The following is a 24,323-nucleotide window of genomic DNA, read 5'->3' on the forward strand; positions in this document are numbered from 1 at the left end:
TGGACGTAGCAGAAAGTGTGTGGTGGGCTTGCACAGGGAGAAGAGACACTCCTGTGCCCTGCCAGAACCTGTGTCAAGCACAGCATCCATTGCCGTGGAATTAAATCATGCCAGCACCAGAGCTTGAGGCCAGGGGCACATTTTGTACCAGCAGCCCATCTGAGGCAGTGCCATCAGCGGGGCTGGGCCATGCTGGAACAGGCCCAGCCCCACCTGGTGTTCAGCAAACCTTGGGAAGGACCTTGGTGTTCCATCTCGTGTTCTTTCTTTTTTGGATATGAACTGACTCACTTTTCAGGGTTTTTCCCCCAGTCTGTGAGTGACTCCTGTGCTTTGCCTTATGCCTGTCCATGTCCAATGGGGCAGGGCCTCATCCAGGCTATGGACTCATCTCAGTGCTGCCATTCCCTGGTGCTGCTGCAGGAGGCACCCTCCAAGACTCCTGCCCCTTCCCCGTTATCTGCCATTCCCAATTTTCTCTCCATTAACTTGCGACCGCAAGCAACATCCAGAAGTGCCGGGTCCAGAGTTACCCTGGAATAATCTGCTGGGCTTGATAAATATCTCTGCTTCTGTTTTGTTTAACAAATATCTCCTTTAATGGCACAGCTTTTTGTTAAGCTTCCTCGCATTATCATCCCGCTTAATCATGCAGGGTGACTTCTAAAAGTACTTTTTTAAAAAATGCCACTTTTTATCCAGGTTTTAAAATTGAAACTCATTTTTTATCCAGAGGCAGGATATAAATGAGTCTACTAAAATTAGATTAATCCTAATAAGAATGTCAGTTATCACTTCTGAATACATTAATTTTTTTTTTTTTAAATTTTACATGCCTCTTTAGCTATAATTGCTGGTGTAATTTCTTACACAGACATGGTGTGTCCTCATGGTTGACAGAAATACTTAATGCAATGTCGACACTGCACTAAGTTCCAAATTAGTGCGTCGCAGACACTGCCAACGGTTTGAACTTTCTCCTTAATAAGTTAAAAAAAGAGAAAGGCAAAGAGAAAAACACTTTACATGCAAAGAAAGACTTAAATGGATTGAGGGAGTGGAGCACCATGTTGGGCTTTTCTGGGAGAGGGAAGCAGGAAAGGGATGGAGGAACTGGAGGTCAGGAAGGAGATTTGGGGTCCACCGAGGGGTTGTGGGTTGAATCCTGCCATGGGCTGGCAGCTGCAGGGTGGGATGGAAGAGCTGAGGGTCAGGGAGGAGATTTGGAGTCTGGTGAGGGATTTGTGTGCGTGAGTCCTGCCAGGGGCTGCAGGGCAGGACGGGGAGGACCCACAACAGCACTGGTGCTCCTCACTTGGGGTTTTCACAAACCAGGATGAAGGACCCCCTCTTCTAGGGGGCACCCCAAAATCGTTGCTCCAAGGTGGAGGTTGGTCTCTGCTCTCACAGCTCCAGTAGGTTTGAGGATTGCTCTTTGTTGGGGACTGGGGGCCGGCTCTGCCTCAGCAGGACAGACAGACACCAGCCTTGGAATGAGCTCTGGTTGTGTGGATTGGTGGCATCAGCCTCTCAGGCTCCCAGCGTGGTGGCATGGCTGGGACGTGGCCCCAGCCCGGTGGCACACACTGAGTGGGGTGAGGAGCACTGCTGGGAACGCTGCAGCTCGCGGGAGCTCGGGACAAGGCTCTGGGGATCGCATCTGGCAGCAAAGCAGGGGGGCAGGATGTGGCTGGGGGAGACTTTGGTCTCTCCTGTGGCTCTCGCCAGTTTTCTTCCATGAGTGTGGGTGGCAAGGCGGAGAATTTCGTCGGGGGGGAGGATTGGGAACACTCCCCATCCGCAGGCAATTGGAAACTGCTGGCGCTGGAGCGGGACAGGCCGGGTGCTCTGCCCTCCTCCTTCTCCTCCCCAGGCCCAAGGGCTGGGTTATTTTTAGGTTTAAACATGAGCTTTGCTTAGTGCCTTGTGAAAGCTCCCTCTGGGAGTGGGAGCTGTGTGTCCCGGCAGTCTGGTGACATCCTTGGAGATGGAAAGAAGCACCAGTCCCGAGATCTCCGGCTGGGTTCTGGTTCCTCTCCTCTCCCATTCCCAGCTGGAAGTTGTACGTTGGATTGAAGTTCAGCTGTACATGTAAATCTGGCCTAAAAATAAAAGCAAGTAGAAGCCAGATCTCTTTGTACTGGAGGAGGGATTAAAACCTGACACTCCTGTGCTGTGCTGGCCTCTCTCCTGGCCCCTCCCTCAGCTGCTGCTCTTCCCAGCAGCCTTCAGCTGGGTAAACTGGGAGCAGTGGAATGGCTGCTGAGGAGGAGCACAAGTGTCCCAACTCCTTCCAGTGGTGAAACCTTTAGGAGGGTCTTTTTGGTGTAGATGTGGAGAAAATTTGGGCTTTTGTTCCACTTGCAGTAAAGGGGGGGAAGCACTGGGAACAGGTTCTGGGGAGAAAGGGGCAGTTTCTGCCCTGCTGAGTGACATCCAGAGCAGGACTGGAGGAGGAGACTGGATCCAGGTTCCCTGCAGAGCTGGCTCTCCAGGCTTTGGTGATCACTCAGTTATGTGCAGGAGGACAAGAGAGGAGAGAACAAATGAACTTTTGAGGTCCTGTGACTCATCTTCAGCTTTTTCTCCCAGACCTAACCCAGCCCCATCCACCCCCGTGGAGCCGGGCCAAAGGTCTGGGGCAGCTGAGTGCAGTGAGCCGGTGGTGGGATTGGTGTGGGAGGGAAGAACATGGGGTGACCTGGTTCATCCTGGAGAAGGGAAGGCTCCAGGGAGACCTTGGAACCCCTTTCAGTGCTTAAAGGAACTGTAGGACAGCTGGAGAGGGATTTTAGATGAGAGACAGGACAAGGGAGAATGGCTTCCCACTTGCCATAGGGCAGGATTAGATGGAATATTGGGAAGAAATTCTTCCCTCAGAGGGTGGGGAGGCCCTGGCGCAGGTTGCTCAGAGAAGCTGTGGCTGCCCCTGGGTCCCTGGAAGTGTCCAAGGCCAGCTTGGACAGGGCTTGGAGCAACCTGGACTAGTGGAAGGTGTCCCTGCCCATGACAGGATGGAACTGGATGGTCATCAGGGTCCCTTCTTGCTGGGCAGCTGTGGGCAGATGTGCACATGGCCTGTGTTGGGCTGGGGGTTGGGAAGCTCCTAATAACCCCAGTGCCGGTGGCAGCAGAACGAGTTCTCAGTAATGACGCCGGGGCTGAGGGCTGGTGATTTGCAGCTGCCTGGGAAGATGGCGCTTCCAGACGGGAGCCGGAGCTGGAATGGCAGAACTCGTTTGGCCACTCCGGGAGCCGGGGGATCAAAGGGGCCCGCTGTGAGTCAGGGCGGCGCGGTGGGGGTGACGCTGCTCCCCTGGGACCAGCGGCTGGCAGGGCTGGCGAAACCCGGGAGACCTGTCAGGGCAGGGCAGGGCATCCCACAGCTGGGATGGGGAACCCTCCGCAGGGTTTGCTCCTCCCTGCCCAGTTCCTAACATTGGGATTAATCCTTCAAACCGCAGCATTGCATCCCCGGGCTGAGCCAGAGCCCCAGGGACCTGGGTGGGTGCTCTGGAGCTGCCTCCCAGCCCTCAGAGGGATGGAAACCCGAGCCCTGGGACACAGTGAGGGGCTTCTAGGAGCCAGGAGAAATCCTGGAGACCTTGTGGTTTCTACTGTTCCTCAGGACATGTGTGGGCTTTGTTTTTCTGGCATTTCTCAGAAAAATGGGGAGGCTGGTGGCTCCTCTCCCTTGCTTTGGAGGTGGCCAGTGAAGTGGGAAGCTGAGGGATTTGGGGAGCCCTCTTGTACCCCTTGGAATGCAGGAGCACCCAGTTACTGTCCCATGGGGAGTTTTGAGACTCCTGCCTGCAAACTGTGTGTGTGGGGTGCAGGGTTATGTGGGGTGTCAGGAAGGAAGGGGCTCCTTCCCTCCTAAGGCCCAACTACCAGCTGTAACTTCAGCTCTTGGCTCTTAGCTTTCTGTTCTTTTTTTCCCAACTGAGCTTGGAAAATGAGAGCTGGGAAGAGGGGGGGATCTTGGAGAACACGGGGGTTTCTGTCAGGTCTGATGTGCTGAGCCCCCCACCCGCCCTTCCCTGTGCCCCCAGCCCTGCTCTGGGGAGGGGGGCCTGCAATTTGCCTCAGTTCTGTCCCGACTGGGGTTGATCTGCATGAGAATGAGCGGGGCTTGGCGGGGAGGGCTTGTCTTGGGTTCCTTGGGCATATTCCTGCTGCTTTCCCTTCCAAGTGGGCGCCCGGCCGCCGCCGCAGCCCTTGCCAAAGTAATTCTTTGCTTTGGACCGGGAGACGAAATCTCCTCCGTTTTATTTCGGAGGGGTCAGGGAAGGAGTGGGAACCCCGCTGATCCAACCGTGTTCCCTTTTAACCTGCCTCTCCCTCTCTCCCCCTCCTGGCCCCCCGTCCTCCGGATGAGCGGGGCTGTAGCCAGGGCACGAGTGGCCAAACCGAAGCCGGAAAACACACCGAGCCGAGCGGGAACATGAGCTGCTTCCGATGGATCCTTTAATATCTGCAGCATCCCGGGGCTGGGACTGTGCCGCTCCTGGTGCCGTCGGGGTTTTGTGATGCCTGACGTGAGCTGGGCTCTGTCGTTCTGCCTCCGTGTTCTCCCTGTGGGTTTTAGGTGGTGTTTTTTGGCACGGGGGTCACGGTGCAGCCTCCAGGTGCCAACCTCTGTTGGGGTAGGGATTGGGGTGCGGGTAGGAGAAGGTGAGTGCCCGCTGCTGCCGCCGCCCAGCCTCATTGTCTCACTTCTCTCTCCATTCCTACGCCAATTAAAGCGCCGTGTTGCCATTCATGGCCCTTATGGTTTTGTTCAGTTGTCTGTCAGCTCTTGTCAAGCCCTGTCCCCTTCCCCTCCCCCGTTTCCAAAAACAAAACCCCTGACAAACCCCCCTTTGAATCCCCTCTTACCTCACTCCCAGCGTGGGGCCCCATTGCCGGGGGATGCCGGCGGCGGCGGCGGGGAGACCGCTCCCCACGCCGCCTTTGTGGGCCGCCGCCATCCCCCAGCCCTCGGCCTCCCGCTTCTGCCAGCATTAATTAGATAACTCGGCCCCTCTTGATTCCTCCGAGGGGAGATCGGGACGATCCGACTCCAGGGAGAAAATATGGCTTTTCTTCCTCTTTATTTTTTGGCCGAGCCCTTGGTTCCGTCGCTGCTGGAGGTGCTTATTGTGCTGGGAAATAACGGGTTTGGGGGGTGGGTGTGTGATGGGGGTGAGCCTGCAGGACTCCTGGTGTTCCTCATTCCCTGTCTGGACCCCAGGCAGGCGTGGGCGGGAGCCTGGGGTCCCCCGAGCCCACGCCAGCGGCTGTGGAGAGTGCTGCAGGTGGCAGCAGCAGCCTGCGCCAGTGCTCTGGCCCTAATTAAATCGACTCCAAAATCCCTCAATTAGCAGCAGGTTTTGTTTCCCCCCCTCGCTAGGTTTGCATTGAGATCTTTCGGGTGCAGTGTCCGGGTGCACGGAATGTGCGCGGACTTGGGAGGATGGAGCAGCACATGGCTGCTCACAGCAGGCCTGGCTGCTGTGAGGGCTGGGAGCCTCTTCCCCCCCCTTCTCTTCTTCCTCTTCCTTGGGGCCTGAGAGTGGTCAGCAGCTGTTCCTGGAAGTGATGGACTGGCATCAGGATACATCCTGGCTGAGCCCACAATGGGACAAAGCAGAACATTCTCCTTTTGTGGGTGCTGCCTTTGGTGGTGTGATCTGTCATCCTCCTTGGGGCTGGTGGGGAGTCTGGCACTTGGATACTCTCCCTGGCCATGCTGTAATTATGGGGATAGCTCAGGGAGAAAGCCCTTCCTGCAGCCCTGCTGTGCCACAGGAGGGCTGAGTCACTGGGGCCAGGGATGTCACCAGCTGTGGTGGCAGCTGCTCGCTGTGGGTGCTGAGGTGTGGCTGGCATCCCACAGCACCCATGCCAGCTTTCCTGAAGCCTGCTGACCTGTTCTCCCAGCATCCTGGTGGCTGGAACCCTCCTCTGCTCTTGGCTGCTGGTAGGAGAAGGGGTCTGGACAGCAGGAGGGGAAAGCAGACCTGTCCACAAGCTGCTTGAAGCCAGGATCCTGCTCCTGACTTCTGCTTGAGAAACCCAGCAGTGGTGGGTATTTTCGGGTTCTCTGGTGTGTTCCCCAGATGCTGGGTAGTGGCTTGGTCTTCAGAGCTATGGCAGTGACTGCAACATGTGAACAAAGCTCAGGGAGCTACAGTGAGACATTCCCTGCATCCCACATTCCCTGAATCTCACCTTCCCTGCTTCCAGGGCTGCTCAGTGTAAGCAAGGTGCTCTCTCCGCCTTCAGTGTTTGAGGCTGCCTGGGGAGAGTTGTGGTTCAGTGTTTGCCAACCCTCTGTGTGAAGCACTGGAGGGGCCTCTTGGCCATTGCCAATGCCATGGGAATCCCCAGAGCCAGTGGTTTCCCTGTGGAGAGGTCTGGGAGCTGTGCTGTGACTGGGGCTGGTGTTGAGCATGGACAGACCACACTGCCTTGGGCATCACCCCCCTTTCTGGGCAGAGAGGGGCGGTTTGGGTTTGTTTTCCCCTGCACTTGGTCCATCCCTTCCTCTCAGTCCCAGCCCTGGCTTGACCATGACCTGGAGTCGGTCGCAGTGCGGAGCTTTCCGGGGCGTCTGTGCCAGGGGACACTGGCTTGGGCATCTTGTAACTTCACCTCAAAAAATGTCACCCCTGGTACCCAGGCGTGTGAGGTGGGGGGTTACCAGCTCACAAGGAGCCTCCCAGCTGGCGGAGAAGCAACAAAAGGGTTTTGGGGAGCAGTAGAGTTGGAAAATGGCATCCCAGAGCTGGGGGGGTCGGTGAGCGTTGCCATGGAGACCCGTTTATGCCTCACTGATGCGTCGTGTAAATCCGTTTGGAAACGAGAAGGGCCTTTTGTCTTTGGGAGGGTTGAATGGGCCTCATTAAACCCGAGATGAGGAAAAAAAAAGGGCCTTAGAGTGTATCTGGGAGGGGGACTGGATGGGACGGCCCTGGAGGGGCTCAGCAGAGGCTGTTCCCTCTCCCAGGGATGGTGAGGAGCTAGGGGGGGCTGGAAGGTGAAAAATATCTCCTTGAACAGCAGAGACCAAAGGAGTGGAGGAGATATGAGCTGCTTTCAGATACCTGGAATTGCTGGCTCTGTGTGGCCACCTCGGCTCCAAAAGGATAGAGCAGAAATAGAAGAGGGCTGCTGAAGGGCAAGGAAAATAATTATCCATAGATTAGCAGGGGGAAAAAAGATGGCAGGCTCTTCTAAAGGAGACTAATAATAGAGGAGCACATGAAAGGAGTGGGATCTGAGAGCGTGGGGGTTCGTGTGCTCCTATTTACCCTCTTGTGGTGACGAGCAGTGCGATGGACGAGCGAGAAGGCGACAGATACAGAGGGAGGAACCTTTTCATTCCACTTGTAATTAACTTCCTTCCACGGAGTATCTTTGTTCCCAAGAGCTGAATGGGAGTCAAAGAGGAGAAAGGGGCTGTGCCTCTGTGTGCTGGCACCGCTCTGGGGAAGGGCTGTGCATGTTGGTGGTGTGCTGGGATCAGTCAGGTGGGCCTTTGGGATTAGGTGAATTCCTCTGGTTTGATTGTCTTCTGCTCTGGAGATGTGAAGTGAGGTGGGTGCTCTATCTCACCGATACCTCCTGGTGTCAGCAGGAGAACCTCTCCCTGTCACAGGGGGTGGCTGATGTTCTCAGCTCAAGCTCCCTGAGGATCTTGTGGTTGTGCCTGTCTGTTAATGTTGTTTGACCTGTGATGTTCCACTTCACTTAAATTAGGTTCCAGTTTTTACTACTGACCTCTTATTCTCTTTCTTGATGAAAATACAGATTTAGGCAAGGGCAGAGGTGGCTGGGTGACACCAAGGGAGCTTTGAACAGGCTGTGCAGGGACCCTCCAATGGCAGGAATGTGATGTGGCTCTGTGACATCGGGGTCTGGAAAACAGCTCTGGGGACAGGACTGATTCTTCTGGCCAGTGGCAGAGAGTCCCCAGCGCCTGGGCATGGCTGCTGTGTCCCAGGGAGGCTTGGATGAGTGAGGCAGGGAGGGCAGGATTGGATTTGTGTGTGGCTGGGCACCAGCAAACCGCAGGGTTCAGGAGTGTTTTTCAGGATCCCACACCCAGTTTGAACTCAGAGCTTTGGCTTTTTTACTGGATCTGGCCCTTTCCCATCCCTTCCCTGAGGAGATCCCTGGGTGGATTGGAGCTGTGATCCGTCTGGAAGGACTCACATGCTCTGTTGGTGTGGAGAGCTGGGCCCATGGGGGCTCCAGCTGCCCAGACACCAGGAAAACCTCCCAGCTCCTGCAGGTCTTGCTCTGCCAGGCACTGTCAGCCTTCCCTGCCAGACATACACGTCCTCCATGTAAGATCCAGTTATTTTTGGATTTCTTTGAAGCAAACAGCATTTAGCATATGTCATCTTATATGTATGTCAGCATCGGCTTTAGAACATCTTCTCCAAGGAGAAGGTTCTTGGGAAATGTTGTTCTGTTTCTGCCAAGCCTGAAATCAGGTGAGGGGCATCGTATGCTGTGGATGTGGGGAAAGGTGATGCTGCCCCAGAGATTTTGTGGTTGATGTGGTGCAAGAAGTGCCTGGATCCAGGGGGAGAGCAGCTGGAAAATGTGTCAACCCATTCTTTTAAAAAAATGTATTTTTAAGCCATTTTTTTTGGTCTTCCCTAAAGAAGAGATGAGGGACTGTTGGATTTTAAGGTTCCAGATGACTTATCTGCAGGACACTTGCATCTGTGGGATTGCTGGGAATGTGGTGGCTCATCCACGTCTATCCATGTGTGCCCACGTGGAAGAGAGGTGCCTGCATGGGAGGGGGATGTGGAGCAGTGGGGTATCATTCCCAGTATAACTCCTGATCTTGCTCTGGCCAAACTTTCTTGGTTTTCCTCCTTAGCTTGTGTTCTTCCTCCTGTCCCAGCAAACCCGCTCTGGGGTGCCTGTGACACTGGGCCCTGGCTGGATCCATGGCTCTTCCAGCAGGTCCCACCTGTAGCCCCCAGTTGCTCGATCAGGTCCTGTATTTTGGACCCCAAGAGGAAGTGAGCGGGGCTCTGTAAGGGATTGGGGGCCCCATCAGCAGCCCCCCAACTCAGGGCACAGGAGAGGCTGCACTTTAATCCCATCTCCCTGCTCCGGCATCCCGGCATCCTGCTGCCAACAGAGCTCCCGTTGTTTACCCAACTCAGAGGAATCGGTTTACAAGGCTCACAAATCCCCTTTTCACCTTTCCCATCAGAAAACACCTCCCGAAACAATGAGGAAATTGGACGCTGCCACCTGATCGCTCCCAAGGAGCCTGCGGGGCCGGGAGCTGGGGGCCTGCAGTGGTGCTGGGGATGGGGATGGGGATGGGGATGGGGATGGGGATGCCTGCCTGGCATGGCTGGGATGGTCCCCAGGCTCTGCAGGTGGGCAGCCACGGATGCCACCCAAAAATCACCTCAAGGGCTTTAAGGGATGAAGCTGCCAGCACTCTCCACCTGCTCAGCTGGCAAAAAAATACTTGTTTTAAGCTTTAGTGGCTGTAGGTAGTCATTTCCATCCCCTTAGACACCAGGAAGGATGATGCTGGGATGTTACCTGTGAACTGGTGATGGTGCCAATCAGAGGATCCCAGATCAGTTTGGGTTTGAAGGGACCTTAAAGCTCAGCCAGTTCCACACTCTGCCATGGACAGGGACATCTTGCACTATGCCAGGTTGCTCCAAGCCCTATCCAACTTGGTCTTGGACATTTCAGGGATTGGGCAGGAATAAAGCTGGAGCCATTATCCTCTTCCTCCTGCATGGTGGGCAAGGTAGAGCAGAGTGATTCTCAATGCTGAGAGTTGTTTCAGCCTTAAGGTTGAGCTAAGTTTTAGTTTTTCTCTTTTTTTTTTTTGCTTCCCGCCTTAAAACAGGGAAATCAAGCTGTATTTTCCTAAGGAACAGCAGATTCCCCCTTCCCTCCCTGAAATTACAGTGGGTGCTCTGAGGGCACAACGAATTTCCCTATTAATTTAAGAGTTGCTCTGTTCGTTCCTCCGGGTTAAGATAAATCTGAAGACATGTCCTTGTGAAGACAAGTCAAGAGTGTAATTCCTTTTTGTCTTCAACCATCCCTTGGAACTAAAATACCTCGTCTCCAGTACGGGCTGAAATCCTGTGTTCAGGCAGCATGTGACAATTTTTGGACGTTTTTTTCCTCTCCTTTTCTTGTGATAAATGTTGCTTTTCTCTGTGTATTTTAAAGGAGAATTTCCCAGAGAACCGGCCTCTGGCATAGTGGGAGCTATTGTTGGTCTTCCCTAGGACGATCATCACAAGCTGTTCTTGTGACAAAGCAGAATTTTTGGGGGAAATAAAGGTCTCTGTGTGTGGTGAAAAGCTGGAAGAGCTGTTTGAGGGGTTTGAGATACATGCCTCAGGTTTATCTCCTCTCCTGTGCTGCCCAGGCTGTCATTTGGAAACGGCCCTGCTGTTAGAGAAGAGGGGAAATGGAGGAGAAAAAAATCAGGAAAATTGGAGGACAAAGGGAAAACAGTCTGTGTGCAGGTGGGACTGTGGTTGGTGGGGGACAGAGGTTGGAGGGAGCAGCAAAAGCTCCATGCTCAGGGAGGTGGATCTGTCTTGCACCATGTTTGCATGGATCTGGAAGATTCCCAGGCAGCAGCTGTGTGCTTCTGGCTGAGACTGAGCACTCGTGGAAAGGATTTGCCTCCTTGTTTTATTCTTAAATAAACCTAAGGTAGGCCTTGGTCCTGAAGTTCCTGAGATGAAGAGGTGCCAGCAGGATGTGGTACTGGGAGGTTCTCAGCTCCCTCGGTTGCTTCGTGGCCCCTCCCCTGCTTACAAATCCGTTTGGCCTGATCCCAACAGGCTGGTGGCCCAGGGACCGGTTGGTTTGCAGGTGCTGGCCAAGGTTTTGGCCACAGAGGTGTGATAGGTCCTCCTGGTATGGAGATGAGGGTGGATAGGAGCCTTCTCCTGCTCCGGCGGTGCAAGACATCTGCTTGACTTGTTTGTGGCTTCCTGTTTGGCATCTTCTGGGCAGGAGGGAGCTGGCAGGAGCTGGAGGAGGGAGCTTGAGTCACTCCAGAGTCCTGTGCCAGGAAGCCTCTGACTCAGCCCAACCGTGGAGAAAGGAGTGTGGGATCCAGCTGCCTCTCGGGGTGGGAACCCGTGCAAGTGTTCACTTGCGCTGCGTGTCTGCGGCCGGGCGGGAGGGAGGGACAGGGGCTGCTCCCGCCTCCTGCTCCCTCTCCAGCCTTGCGTCAGGGCTCTGGCCGTGGGTGGGGGAGCCTTTATCGCTCCCAAGCCTTGGAAGTGCGTGCTGGCCACTGGCCAGGTGACCTACTTGGTAGTGTGAAGCAAAGCATGGCTCACCTGCCGGCGGTGCTGGGATGGAGGCGGGCTCTGCATCCCACCTGAGTTCCTAAAGATCCTTCAGGGGCCAAGTTTCCCACTGTCTCCTGGTCACCTTCTGCCTGAATTATCACTTGTACAAAACTCCCTGCAACCTCACATGGCCAAGGTGCTGCTGTGCTACTGGTGCTGGGCTTGGGATGATCCCAACTGCCCCGTTGTGCTGCTTTGGGTACTGCTGGAGCTGATGTGGTGGAGCTGCAGCCAGGCAGGGAGGATGGACCCATAACTCCTCTAAATCCAGCTCCTTAATAGGGCTGTGCCTGCCATCCTTGTGCCATGCTCTGGCTGCTTGGGATGCTCCTCTGACCTGGCAATCTGCAAGTGAGGTGCAGATGATGTCTGCGTGTCTGCCCTGCTGCCACAGCTGGCACTGAGCGCCAGAGCCCGTGCCAAGGGCACTTGGGGGTGCGTGGGCTTTGGCTCCGCCTGCCAGCTCCAGCCCAGCCTGTGGATCTGCTAGGCTCCTGCAGCCAAAGGCCTGGTGCTGGTTCCAGCTCTGTGGCTTCTTGCTAAGACTTGCATGGAGCCACAGAGCAGGTTGGTCTTGTGTGTTTGATCTTCCTTCCACGGAGCCTGCAGCTCCAGCCGGAGCAGCTGGCTGGGGGAGAACGTATCCCGGCCCCGTCCAGTCTCCGGGGTGGGCTGGGGCAGGGATGGGCTGTGTCCGACAGCGGAAGGGGAAGCACGGCCATGCAGCCTTGGCAAAGTGCTCACTTTGCGTTTGCCGTGCCCAGATTACGTGAGGGAGTTGCAGCAGAGATAACTCTGCAGGAAAATCCATTCCCACCTTATCTCCCATCAGGAACGCTTTTAGTTGCCTACATCAAAGTAGATGATCTGCTTCTTCCCTCCTTGCTGCCCTAATCCTCTCCTTCACGCTGAAAAAAAACCCTAATCATTGCCTTGCCCCACTGTAACAAGATCCGAATGTTAATTATCAGCATCTTGCCTTCCTACCCTTCCCAATGCCCTGCCTTCCAGCCCCGAATAGCTTTCCTCCCTCCTTGCTCCTCTCCATCCGGTCCTCCCACGCTCCTGGGCACGCTGTTGAGCCTGGCTCAGTAGAAGTTGTCCTGCAGGATGCTTCCTTCCCTTCCATTTAAGGACAGGAATTCCTCAGGGAGCCGGGGCGTGGACGGGATCCCTCCCTTCACCCCATTGTCAGGACTTCTCCCTGTGCCTAATTATTGCCTGTCCCTGCAGGAAGCTCCTTGCCTGGCCGTCGGGCAGAGCCGTGGCGTCTCCCAGCCCTTTGTGGGAAGACTCATTCCCGGTTGGATGCCAGGCTTGGGAAGGGTGCCCACCCTTATCATGGCTGGCGAGCAGGACTGACCCAAGCCAGCCCTGATATTGTCAGCAGGAGCATGTGCTGGCTCCGTGCATAGGCTGGGATTGTGAGGGAAGAGGAGAATTTGTTTTCAGTGTCAAAACCCATCTTACAGAGGGGGAGCAGCAGAGCTGAAGCACAAAAATGGTGTCAGAGTGGGGTGGGCTGGGCTAATGTGGCCTCTGCTCCAGCACGTGGTAACCTCTTACCCTCCTCTCTTCCAGGTTCATGACTGGGAAGGGGCTGGTCATCTACCCAGAGATTGGGGATAAACTGGACATTATCTGCCCCAAGGCGGAGCCGTCCAAGCCTTACGAGTACTACAAGCTGTACCTGGTGAGGAAGGAGCAGGCGGATGCCTGCAGCACCGTCATGGACCCCAACGTGCTGGTGACGTGCAACCGGCCCGAGCAGGAGATCCGCTTCACCATCAAGTTCCAGGAGTTCAGCCCCAACTACATGGGCCTGGAATTCAAGCGGCAGCAGGATTACTTCATCACATGTGAGTCGCCCTCCTCTTCCTCGCTGCCAGCCCTGGCTCGGGAGGGCTCGGGCGCCTGGAGAGTGTCACCAGGCGCTTGTGTGTGACTTGGCTGGTGCAGAGAGCTGACACGGACGGAAAATATGTCCCGCTGGATGGGAGCAGGGGGAGGAATGTGTCACTGGCCGAGTGGGTCACCAGTCCCTATCTGGCTGCTCTGCTGTGTCCCGGCTGGGAGCAGGAGCACATCCCCATCTGGGCTCAGCCCTGGAGCACTGTCATGCCTGGAGACTGTTTTTTGCTGCCATCTTTGCTGGAAATGTTGCAGGGTTTTGCTTTGGGGCTGGGGTGAAAGAGGAATGGTGATGCTTGTCCTTATTCCTGGGTGTTGCTCCCAAGAGCAGCCCCAGTACGGAGAAGTGCTGGTGGTGTCCAGTGTGTGATATGATCGAAGTGGCTGAAAAATTCTGTACACTGGCTTGTTGTGTTTGTGTCTTGGTGCACCATGGCATTTTATGGAGGGGAGAGAGAGGAGGCTGGAATTTTCTTGGAGCCTGTGGTCTGTGCATGCAGGGGATTGCTGCACAGAAATGTATCTCCTTGTGCCTGCTCTGGTGCAGATGGAGGGGGAGCTCAGCTGTGTCTGGGCAGTGCTGCCAGCTCTCTCTTTGTCCCCTCCCCTCCTCCTCAGTCTGGCTGGGTGCACTGCAAAGGGTACGGCGGCCACGGCTCAGCTCCCCTCGCTGTGTGCCGAGGCTCTGCAGTGAGTGGCTGGCACAGGGGTCACTGCCTGTGTGGGAGCGAGCTGCCGGCTGTGGGAGCGGTGTGTTCCCGCCTGGAAGCAGGGTATTTTTAGCCTGGAATCTTTGGGAGGGGGCAGCAAGGCCACGGCGGGCAGTGGAGACGGGGAGGCTGTGCTGAGCATGATGCTGTGGTGAGACTGCTGGTCTGGATGTCCCCAGCAAGCCTGGCTGGGGCTGTTGGAATCTTGCTGCAGAATAATTTGGAATAAACCTGATGCAGAGGAAGCAGCTGGGCCTGGCTCTGGCAGGTCAGCCTTGAGCCCTCATCACTTCTGTCATGGCAAATTTTGCCGGGTGGAGACAGGGGCTCGTGGGGGGCTCTGTTCCCTGTGTGGCCGTGGAGATGCCAAAGTCGCTCCTGCATGGTCAGCCAGGGAAGTTCCCCTAACAGGAGGGGTGACAGCAGTGATGACCTGGCACCACAACCTGCAGAGCCAGCTCGGCTCGGTGCTGGCAGTGACTGTGGGCTCTGCAGGGCTGAGTCACTGTGGCAGGGCCAGGCTCTTCCAGAGCAATGGTCACTGTCACTGTCCAGACATGGGGATGTCTGTTCTATGTCACTTGAGAGGCACCAGCTTTGAAGCTATTGTGGGCAGGATGCCCTGGTTCCAGCCCAGATGGGCTGGGGATGCCAAAACCCCTGGCACAACTCCCATGTAGGCTCCCATCTCCCTTACCACAGCTGCACCAGCCTCGTGGCTCTGGGATGGCAAAGTTCAGCCTTTCTGCCATCCTTCAGCTGATGGAAAGCTTGATTAAATACAAGCTTTGCCTGCAGTGGGCAAAAACTTGGAAGAGAAGCCAAAGTGCCAGGCTTGGGTCAGCCAAGCATCTTGAAGCACTTGGCCGGTGGCTCCTCTCTGTTTGGGGGTCAAGTTCAAGCACTGACATAGTCATCAAGCTAATGAGGGCTGAAATTGGGGTCCTCTGAGCTACAGCCTGTGGGACTCTCAGGCTGCAAAGAGCCCTCAAAGAGAAATAGGTTCCCCAAAATGAACTCAGGAGGTGAACAAAGCACCGAGAAGAAGAAATATGAGATCCTTCTTATGGTAACCATCAGGAAGGTGGAGGCAGAAGGATTTACCAGCCTCTGAATTTACCCAAATTTTAAGGAGCTGTTTTGCATTTCACACAAAAACTGAAGTGAAAATCAACCTCCCGGAGCTTTGGGAGGTGCTTTCAGAAGCGGCCGCCGGTGCGCTGCCGACTCCAAAGGCGGCTCCCGCGGGGCCCCGCAGCTTTGAGCCGATGCCAGCTCCCCTCCGAGGCTGCCAGCACACCTGGGTCACTGCAGGTGACCGGCTCCGGCTCGCTGCGGATCCGACAGGACACGCAGCCGGGATTTTGCAATCGGCGTAGCCCAGGTTGGGAAATCCCGGCTGTGTGTCCCGTTGGATGCTGGGCTGAGCCTTTTAAACTTGTTTTTTAATATAAAATCCTGTTTATCCTCTTGTTCTCAGTTTCAGGCTGTATAGGGATGCAGCGAGCGGGGTGCTTGGAGCATCCCTGTGGGATGCCCCTGCTCTCCTCAGGGGGCCGGCAGTGCCCTCTGCCCCTGCCTTGGACCGTTTCTGACTTTAATTTCTCTTGACTCCTCCAAGCTTTGATGCGAAACCCCTCGGAGCTGGGAGCTGCCAGCTGAACTTTGGCCCCTGGGTGGGCTGAGGATGCTCCTGTGATCTGGCCATACCCTCTGCTGAGCAGCCCCAGGAGTTCTTTCTGCCAAGAAATAAAATAGCCAAAAAAACAAAGTCAAAAGTCTCCTGAGCAGACCACCCACATGTTGTCTTTTTTTTTCCCCCCTAATTTTTCTCCCCTCCCTTTCCCCAAGCTTTGCCTGGACATACAAAAGGGTTTTTTTCTCCCTTTTCATTTCTAAGCCGGGGAAGCAATGCTGGAGCCGAGGGGAGCAGGGCGTGTGCCACTCATCCCCCACCTTCCCCAGCAGCTGGAAAACCTCCTCACCGGAGCTGAGGGGCTTCCCAGGGTCCCTCCTATTCAGGACTACTCCTTGCCATCGCTTTGGATATGCCAAGCCTTGTTTAGGGACACTTTTATCATGGAGGGACATGGCCCCAGCCCTCGGCTTAGCAATGAAAAGGCTTTTGAAAGCTGCTGCTCCCTGTCCCCGTCCTCTCTGGAGCCTCACACTGACCCCCTCCACACCAGCTCCAGGCTTTCCTTAAAAGCATCTCTGCTCCTGCGGATGGATAAGGAAAGGTGATGTTTATTCCTAAGGGTTTCCATGCAGCAGCATCTGCCTGCAGGTCTACACTGGAGACAGAGTCTTGCGGGGGGCACGTGGGACTCCAGCCGGACATGGGCACCATCCCCAGGATGAAGTGCTGAGAGGGTGAAGGGGCTGGGAATTTAGTAATTGCATGCTTTATATCATGATGTGCTGTGGTTTCTTCCATCCCTGGTCTCCTGCGTGTTTCCCTGCTGCTTTTGGTGTCTTGGTGTGATTCCCTGTCCCCAGTGTCCTGTCCTCTCCTTTCAAAGTACTTCCCACCAGAACAGCCTCCCCCCTGCCTGGTGCCTGCACTCCCGGGATGTCGTGGGCAGCTCCAGCCCCACCATGGCTTATCCAGCCCTGCAGGTTCAGCTCCCTCCACCTCCCCTCCTAATTCACTCCAGCTCCTAATTGCGTTTGCTGCTCCTCTTTGAACTTGCTCCAGTTTTACTATCTCTGGTAATGAGGTGCCTGGATAGAGATCCATTAATCCCCGTGTCCTGGCAGCAGGGTGACGTGAGGAGGAGCTCCCGGAGTGGCTCCCTGCTATCCCAGAGCTCTGGATGAGAGAATCAAAGAATAATTTGGGTTAGAAGGAACTGTTAAATGTCACCTAGTCCATCCCTGGAAGTGTTCAAGGCCAAATTGGATAGGTCTTGGAGCAACCTGTTATAGTAGAAGGTGTCTCTGCTCATGGCAGGGGATGAACTGGATGGACTCCCATAGTTCCCAGCTTCTTCTCTGGATTTTGGAGCTGGTGGTGGTCCTGGAAGCCCCTTCTGTGTTCAGTGGGGTGTGGAGACCCCAGCCAAACCTCGCTCAGCCTCGGGGTGCACTCCCAGCAGCTGTTCAGATGTGGTGGTGGTGCTGAGGTGTTCTTCCAGGTGTTCTGCCTCAGTGTCCAACCTGTCCCATGAGCCTCTTTAAAGCACAGAGCCCTTGTTTGATGACAATGCTGAAGGAAAAGCAAGGTCCTAGTGGATGTTTCCTCATAAATCCGACGCATTTGCTGTTTATTGTGAGTCCTTAAGCCCTTCAATCCATTTTTGATGTAATAACGTCCGTAATCCAATCCAACGCTTCTTGGCAGCGGGATGCAGTGAGAGCGGATCTATTAACCTGAGTGTTGTGTTAAAGCCCTTGTCTTGCATTTCTGTTTTTAGATGCAATTAGTCTTAACCTGGCAAGAGTTATTTGTTGTAAACCATCGCTGCTGCTGCGATGTGGCTTCGTCCCCGGGCCACGCTCCGTCAGCGTTTTCCTGCAGCTCAGCATGAGGAAGGGGGTCACCTATACCCTGCCAGCTGCCAGGATCATCCTTCCTCCTCGGGAGCTTTTCTGGGACACGTTGCCGTACTCGCTTTTCTGGCTGTGCTCCTCCAGCTTCCGTTGGTTTGGGAAGCCTTCAGCCTGTGCCAGTGCATGTGTGCAGAGCTGCTCGCACTCCTTCCTGCATTCCTTGGGATTTGATAATTCCCTCCCTGGTTCCTTGGGCTGGGGGCTGTGCCAGGGGGGGCTTTGTCGGCCTGCCAGCTCTTTGCTGATGCCATTTGAATGTGGCCACTTTCATGTGCTCCTCATGCTCCTTCCCACAGCTTGTTTGGTGGAGGGGAGTTGAAAGCCCAAAGGCCGTTTGATGCCATGATGGGAGCTGTGAACTTCTGCTGATAAAACTCCAATTAAGCGGCTTCCTCATTCTTCACCCAAAGGGGCCTGGCTTGCGACACACCCAGGCCAAGCAGAGCCAGCCTGGTGGCATCCATCTGGTTTTGGGGCTTTGCTGCTCCCTTGCCATCCCCACCCCGCTGGGAGCCGCTGGCAGGGATGGTGATGCCGCGTGGGAGCCGCTGGCCGGACACAAACGGCTCTAACGGTGTCCTGCTCCCGACTTCAAAGCCCGGGCCCTGGCCATGTCAAACCCAAATAATGGCCCTTAGACAACACGCGGTTCCTTGTCTTGCAGGCTTGTCTGAAGAGCGTGACCACAGTAAATGTGATTTTGTTGAGCCCTGTCCCTTAAGCCTCTGCCTCTTTTCTCTTCTCCTCCTCCCTCCTGACCTTTTCGGCTCAGCGCTGTCCCCGGACAGCCCCTGGCAGCTGATCTCATGGCTCAGCCTTTCATGGCCCTAATAGGGATGAAAAGCCCCCTCAGAAAGGGCCGGTGTGCCGGGCCCGGCCGGGAGGTAAATACCCCGTGCTTTGATCTGCTCTGGGGCCAGGGGGGCCCTGCCTGCCACAAACCCCTGCCCAGGGGTCCCTGCCTGCCTTAACCACCCACCCAGGGGTCCCCATGCCCGCTCATCTCCCTGGCTGCTGGGCAGCCCAGCTCTGCCTACAGCCCTGGCACAGCACAGGGCTCTGGAGCTGGGCACTGGGTGCTGTCTGCCTGGGAAATTGGGATGGCTGCATCCCAGGATGCTCTTCCCCAGGAGAAATGATTTGCAAGAGCATCTCTAGCATTGTCACGACCCCTTTAACATTGTCACGACCCATTAGGAGAAAACAAAACATGTTTAACTCCTCAGTGCTCCTGAACACTGAGGTGACAGTAGAGATGGCAGAGGTGATGGCAGTGAAGAGATGACATCTCCTCCTGCATCACCTGCCTGATCCTGGTCTCCTGCTCTGCCCCCCTGTTCCTGGGACACTGGGAATCTGCTTGTCCCCCCCAAAAGGGGTCTCTTGGCAGCTGTGGTGGGAGGCTCACACCAGAGCAGGCTTTTTGGTGCATCCCATCTTCCCTTTCCTCATCCTGGCTCTTCCAGCCCCTGCTCCTCCTGCCATGTCTGCAGCAAATCCCAGGACATCTCCTGGAGCTGCAGCTGCATGGATTGTGGTGGACCTGGCTCTTCAGTGGTGGTCAGCACTGGTCAGTGTTCCTCTGGGACACTGAAAGTGATTAAACTTGGCTGCTTTTGGATTAAATGTTGAGTAGGGGACTCTTAGGGCAGAGTATTCATCTTGATGAGGAATTGAAACAAATCCTGGCATACTGGTGTGGCTGGCAAGCTGTGCATGGATAAGTGCAGGCAGCTACTTCTTTGGCATATTTTTTTAAATAACCATAACATCAAGACCCTCTCCCTGGGCTTTTCTCCTGGGGTCCCTATTGCAATCCACTGCCCCTGTAGTGCTGGGAAGAGGCTTGTTGGCATCACTGCAGCTCCAGACTGTGTGGAGGGGTCTGTAATGGTGGTGCTGGGTGTGTGGGGTAGCTGCTGGGATGTGGTGGTGGGTGATGGTGGATGCTGTCTGTGAGACCAAGAGCTCCCTGGGGGCTCCAGGAAGCACCATCACACTTGGAGCCTGAGACGTGCAGGGTGCAGAGAGTCTGACATTAATGAACTGTGACATGCCACCCTTTTCCATCCCTAATTTCTAGGGATCTGTGTCTATCCACCCTTCAGCCAGGCCAGCCTGGGTAGTGTGTGGCACCTTCAGCAGGTCACCTTTCCAGGGAGGATTGGAGTCATCCTCCACTCGAAGTCTCTTTGCCCTGGAATTGATGTTTTTTGCTGCTGCTGTGTAATTCCTGAGCTCTTTGATCTCACCTGGCAGTGTGGAGTGGGAGTTACACACCTCATGGAGAGGGGGCTGCAGGAGCAGTGGAATCTGGGGGTGGCTGCAGTGGGATCAGCTCTGATTTGGGGGTAGAGAGTCCCCTCCTCCATCCATTACTCAGCGAGGAGGCAAATCCTTGTCTGGAGAGTCAGGGGTTTATTGGAAATTTCCAAACCCTGTAACTCAGCATGTTGCTGGATACTGTTTGGTCCATGCACTGGTGTCTGCATGGAGCAGACCAGCTCCTGAGGTCCTGCCATGCATTCCCCAGGAGCAATGGATCATCTCCTGCTGCAGTTGTTGTGGGGTGCAGCACTGGAAGCCACAGGTGATCCTGCTGTGAGCCAGCCTCTGGTGGGTGCATGGCCATGGGTGGGAGCAGTGCCTGCACTGGCTCCTCTTGCAGGCAGGGGATTATTTGCAATTCTGGGCCAGCAGTTTCACCGATGTCACCTCCCCAGTCCCAGAAGTTCCTGGTGGTTATGCAAAGTTTGCCTGTAATTGCAGTGGGGTTTCCTTCTGGCTGTCCCATAGCACCAGAGCTGCTGTCCCTTCCCACTGCCTGGCACCTCCTTGGCTCCCTGAGCTCTCCCAGGTATCTGAGGCTTCCAGAAGGTCTGCACATGAATCTGTCCCTCTGTCAGCCTCTCTGTCCCTGGTCACCTGAAGTTTTCTCTGAGCCCCTGGGAGTGTGGATGGAACTTGAGCTCAGGTGGGCACTGGCCTCACAGCTGGGGGATGGCACTGTCTGTCTCCATCCCCTTCCCAAAGGATTTCTCAGTCAGCTCCCAGAGGTTTTGCTACCTAACAGGAGAGATTTACACCCTGTTAAAAGGCAGTAAGTGGTTTCCTCCCCTCCTGCTCCCAGCAGGGCTTACAAATGACTCTGGCAGAGCATCAGGTGGGGAATTATGTGGCACTTTCATCCTGACCTGTCTCCAGTTGCCTGGGGGGACCACAGAGACTGCACAAATCACTTTCCTCTCCCAATGATGTGCCCTTTCTTTGGAGGGGATGGACCGAACTGAAGACAAAGGGTTTATTTAGGTACTCCTGTGCTGGGCAGGAAGCAGGATGGACACTGGGAGTTTCCACAGCTCATCCACAGACAGTGTTGATAAAGGACTCGAGTGAGTCACCAAGCTGTGGTCCTGCAGCCAAGATGTGCTTTCCAGCCTGGATGAGGTTCCCTGCAATCCAGCAGTGACTCTTAATTATGACACTAATTAGGGCTGGTTATAATTTTCCACTAGAAAGCTGTTTGAATGGGAAATTAGCTTTTCACTTAAGCATTACTTGGGTTAAAGTGTCTTTTTCCAGTGGATACTTCAGTGTTTGCCTGTTCTTTTGCCCCAGGAAAGAATGGGAGAGAGTGGAACTGTAGGTGGTGAGGATGAGTGTAGTGAGTGGTGTCCTCCCTTCTTCCAGCTCTGTGTTCATCCCTCTGCTCTCTATAAGGAATGGGGCTCATTTAACCCTTTAATTTGATTTTAGGGGTGCTGACCCTGGCTAGGGAAAGCCAAACATCATCCCACACAAACCCGATGTGATGGTTTTCATTCCCATTTCCAGCAGTGCATTGAAACTGGGGATTTTCCCATTGTGTTTGCTGGAGCAGGGAGTGTGGGGTGGGATGGTCACATTCCCAGCTGCTGCAGCCACAGGCTCCTCACCTGCCCTGTACAGCTGTGGGGAGGGACACAGCAATCCCAGCTGGCTTCATGGCAGGGACCTGGGCCTGGCAGTGCCCTGATGCCAGGGAGGAGAGCTCCATGACTGCCCGTGGCCCTTCTGTTTCCATGCTGGACTGTGGCTGGAGCAGCTCTGGAGCTGGCAGGAGTGGCTGTGAAACCCAAGCCCTGCACCTCCTGCACCGTGCGGGGACGGGACAGGGTCGGGCTGGCTCACGCAGGCATTTCAGGGGCTGCAGGGCCCCTTCCCGGCGCAGCTGCCTCGGCAGGGCTGGGAGCAGGCTGGGAGAAGGCTGGAAGGGGCTGCCGGCCCCGCTGGCAGTGTGACAGTGGGGTGGGCTCCCTCCACACAGCCCCTGCCCCGGTGCTGGCAGCAGCCCCAGCCAATGTGCTGGAGCTCAGGAGAGGGGCTGGGGGATGTGTGCGGGGTGGGGGGCTCGTGTCCCCACAGTGGGGCTGGCTAGGAAGTGACACCGATATTAATATTAATAGTACCAATAACGGGATGCTCTGAGCCGGAGCTGCGTGGCCCTGATGCCTGGGAGGAGCAGCAGGAGCAGGAGGAGGAGGAGGAGCAGGGGCTGTAAGCTCCCCGTGCTCCCCCGAGGCCCCAGGGAGCTGGTGTGCAGTGGAGCAGGCGGGTGCCTCTGCTCTGTGACCTGGAAGTGGCTCCGTGTCCCCTGGGGTGCCAGCCCTGGTTGGGATGGGGGGAAGGAGCTCAGTGCCCGTGGTGGGTTGGACTCCAGTGCGGCACCTCTGTGTGGGTACCACGGGGGTGTAAAACTGCTTGAAAGACGAGGTGCCAGGAGCTGGGATTTTATTTGAATTGCAGTCTGTGGATTCCTGCAGGGATCTCTGGCAGGGTCCGAGCACATCAGAGATGTTGGAGGCACATCTCCAGGGTGACCTGTAGGGGCTTCACCTGTGCCAGGAGGGGCTTCCAGCCCAGGGGTGCCCAGGCTGGGCTGAGGCTGCTCTGCAAGCTGCCCCTTGCCCCGTGGTTCTGGCAGGATCGGGGTCAGGCTGTGGGGCACTGGTGGGATGCTGCTGCCTCTCCTGAAGTGATGGAAACACGAACCTTGTGCAGGTCTGGGGGCGAGGGGGGTGCTGGGGATGGCGGCCGGGCTGCGGCCACGCCGTGCCTGGCTGGGGCTGGAGCAGGGCTGAGCTGCACAGATGGAAGAGTGATTAAGAGCAATAAAAGGAAAGAGACTTGGATTCGCTACAGTCTCAGCGCATTAATTGTGCTTTGGGGCCCAAATCATAACGCAGCCCTGCTAGAGGGAATCCAGCAGAGAAACCAAACATCTCACTCTGGCCAAGGCTGACCATTTAAGAGACCCTTGCCTTCATCTCTTGCCAGGTATTACTTCCAGCATCTCCCATCTGCCAAAACCCGAGTTCTCCTTTGAAATAGTTTTAAGGGAGGGAGAAAAGCTCTGGTGACACCGAGTGCTGGCGCTGGGGAGGCAGCAGGGACAGCACATGGCATTGCTGGCTTGGAGACGGAACCAAGGGGTTTTTGGGGATTTCAGCCATCTGTCCCAGCTCCGTGGTGTGTGTCACTGGGCTGGATGGGCGTGTGGGATTCCAGGAGTGGAGGTCCTGCCTAGCTTCCATGGTGGCTGAGCATCTCTTCTAAATTGACAAGCAATTACATGGTTAATGGTATCACTGTTAAATCCTCATCACTCAGCAGCCCGGGGCTTAATGCTCCATTAGGGCAGAGGCATCTGATGGCTCTCTGGGCTGGGAGCAGCCTTTGGAAGTCACTGGCCAGAGGTTATTTTTGCTCTCCCAGTCCTACAGCCAACCTGCGAATCCCTCCAAAATGGAATAAGGCAGGAAAATGCTCCTGTGTGCTCAGTATTGCTGGGTCTGGCTGGATTGAGCCTTGCTGGTGTGGCGTGGGGAGGTGACAGTGTTGTTTGAGACCTGCCATTTCCTATTCCATGAGTATTCCCAGCTCCCTGCCTGGCTTCCTTCGTTGTGTCACAGCCCTGCCTCCTGCTGCTGCCTCTCTGCAGCTCGGGGCTCTCCCAGCTCTCCTGTGGCCATGCCTGTGGATTTAACATCTTCCTCTGTGGGTTGCTGGCTCTGGATTCCATCAGCAGCCGAGCATTGGTGGTGTCACCACAGTTCACCCTAACCGTGGCAGTGAGTGGCAGAGGCACCTGAGGAATCCATCATGTGCCACCAGGATCCCAGTGTGGATCCATTGGAGCTGGGCTGAGCTGAGCCTGGAGCCTTCTGCTGGAGCTTCTTCCACTGGGAAAGCAGGAAACAGCAGCTCTTCATCGCCGAGCTTCACAGGGAATTGCACTGGAGGAGCCTTTCCCGATGGATCAGGGACCTGCTGCTCTCACATCACCCTGCCCTACGTGTTCACATCAAATTCTCTGGACTCTGCACCATTTGGATGGATTTGGGGATTTAGGATTTTGACTTTTGGAAGCCCAACCAGCTGCGTGGAGCATCCAGCTTCTCTCTGGCCTGTTGTGGATTTACCCGGAATGTGGAAGCTCATGTCCTTGTTTCCAGAGGCCATTCCAAGACCATCACTGTGGGTTTTACAAATGTTTTTCCTTTTTTTTGTTCCCTCAAGTAACTGCTGCATTTTTCCACATGGTTCCTCTCAAAGCTGCTTTCTCCCTCATCATTTCCGTGGCTAGAACAAGAAGAAACTTTGTGTCCAAGTTGGGGTGGGAAGAAGGATGCTCGGCTGTATCCCTTTGTCCATCCCTGTGGCTCCAGCTGCACCCTCTGTCCTCTCTGGACCTGTATTATTTTTTGTTGTATGTGGATGGAATGTCTTCATAATTGTTTGGAAGAAC

General features: G+C 55.4%; 1 protein-coding gene across 1 annotated transcript in view; it reads left to right on the forward strand.

The window, feature by feature from the left end:
- The window catches only part of EFNB1 (ephrin B1), a 48,142-nt gene that overhangs the window by 15,307 nt on the left and 8,512 nt on the right, over positions 1–24,323 (forward strand). The window contains exon 2 of the mRNA XM_039722510.1: positions 12,945–13,222. Coding sequence (XP_039578444.1) covers positions 12,945–13,222 — 278 coding nt within the window. The remainder of the gene's footprint in view (positions 1–12,944; positions 13,223–24,323) is intronic.

This window comes from Passer montanus, unplaced genomic scaffold, assembly GCF_014805655.1.
Source record: "Passer montanus isolate IOZ18808 unplaced genomic scaffold, ASM1480565v1 scaffold49, whole genome shotgun sequence".
Taxonomy (NCBI): Eukaryota; Metazoa; Chordata; class Aves; order Passeriformes; family Passeridae; genus Passer; species Passer montanus.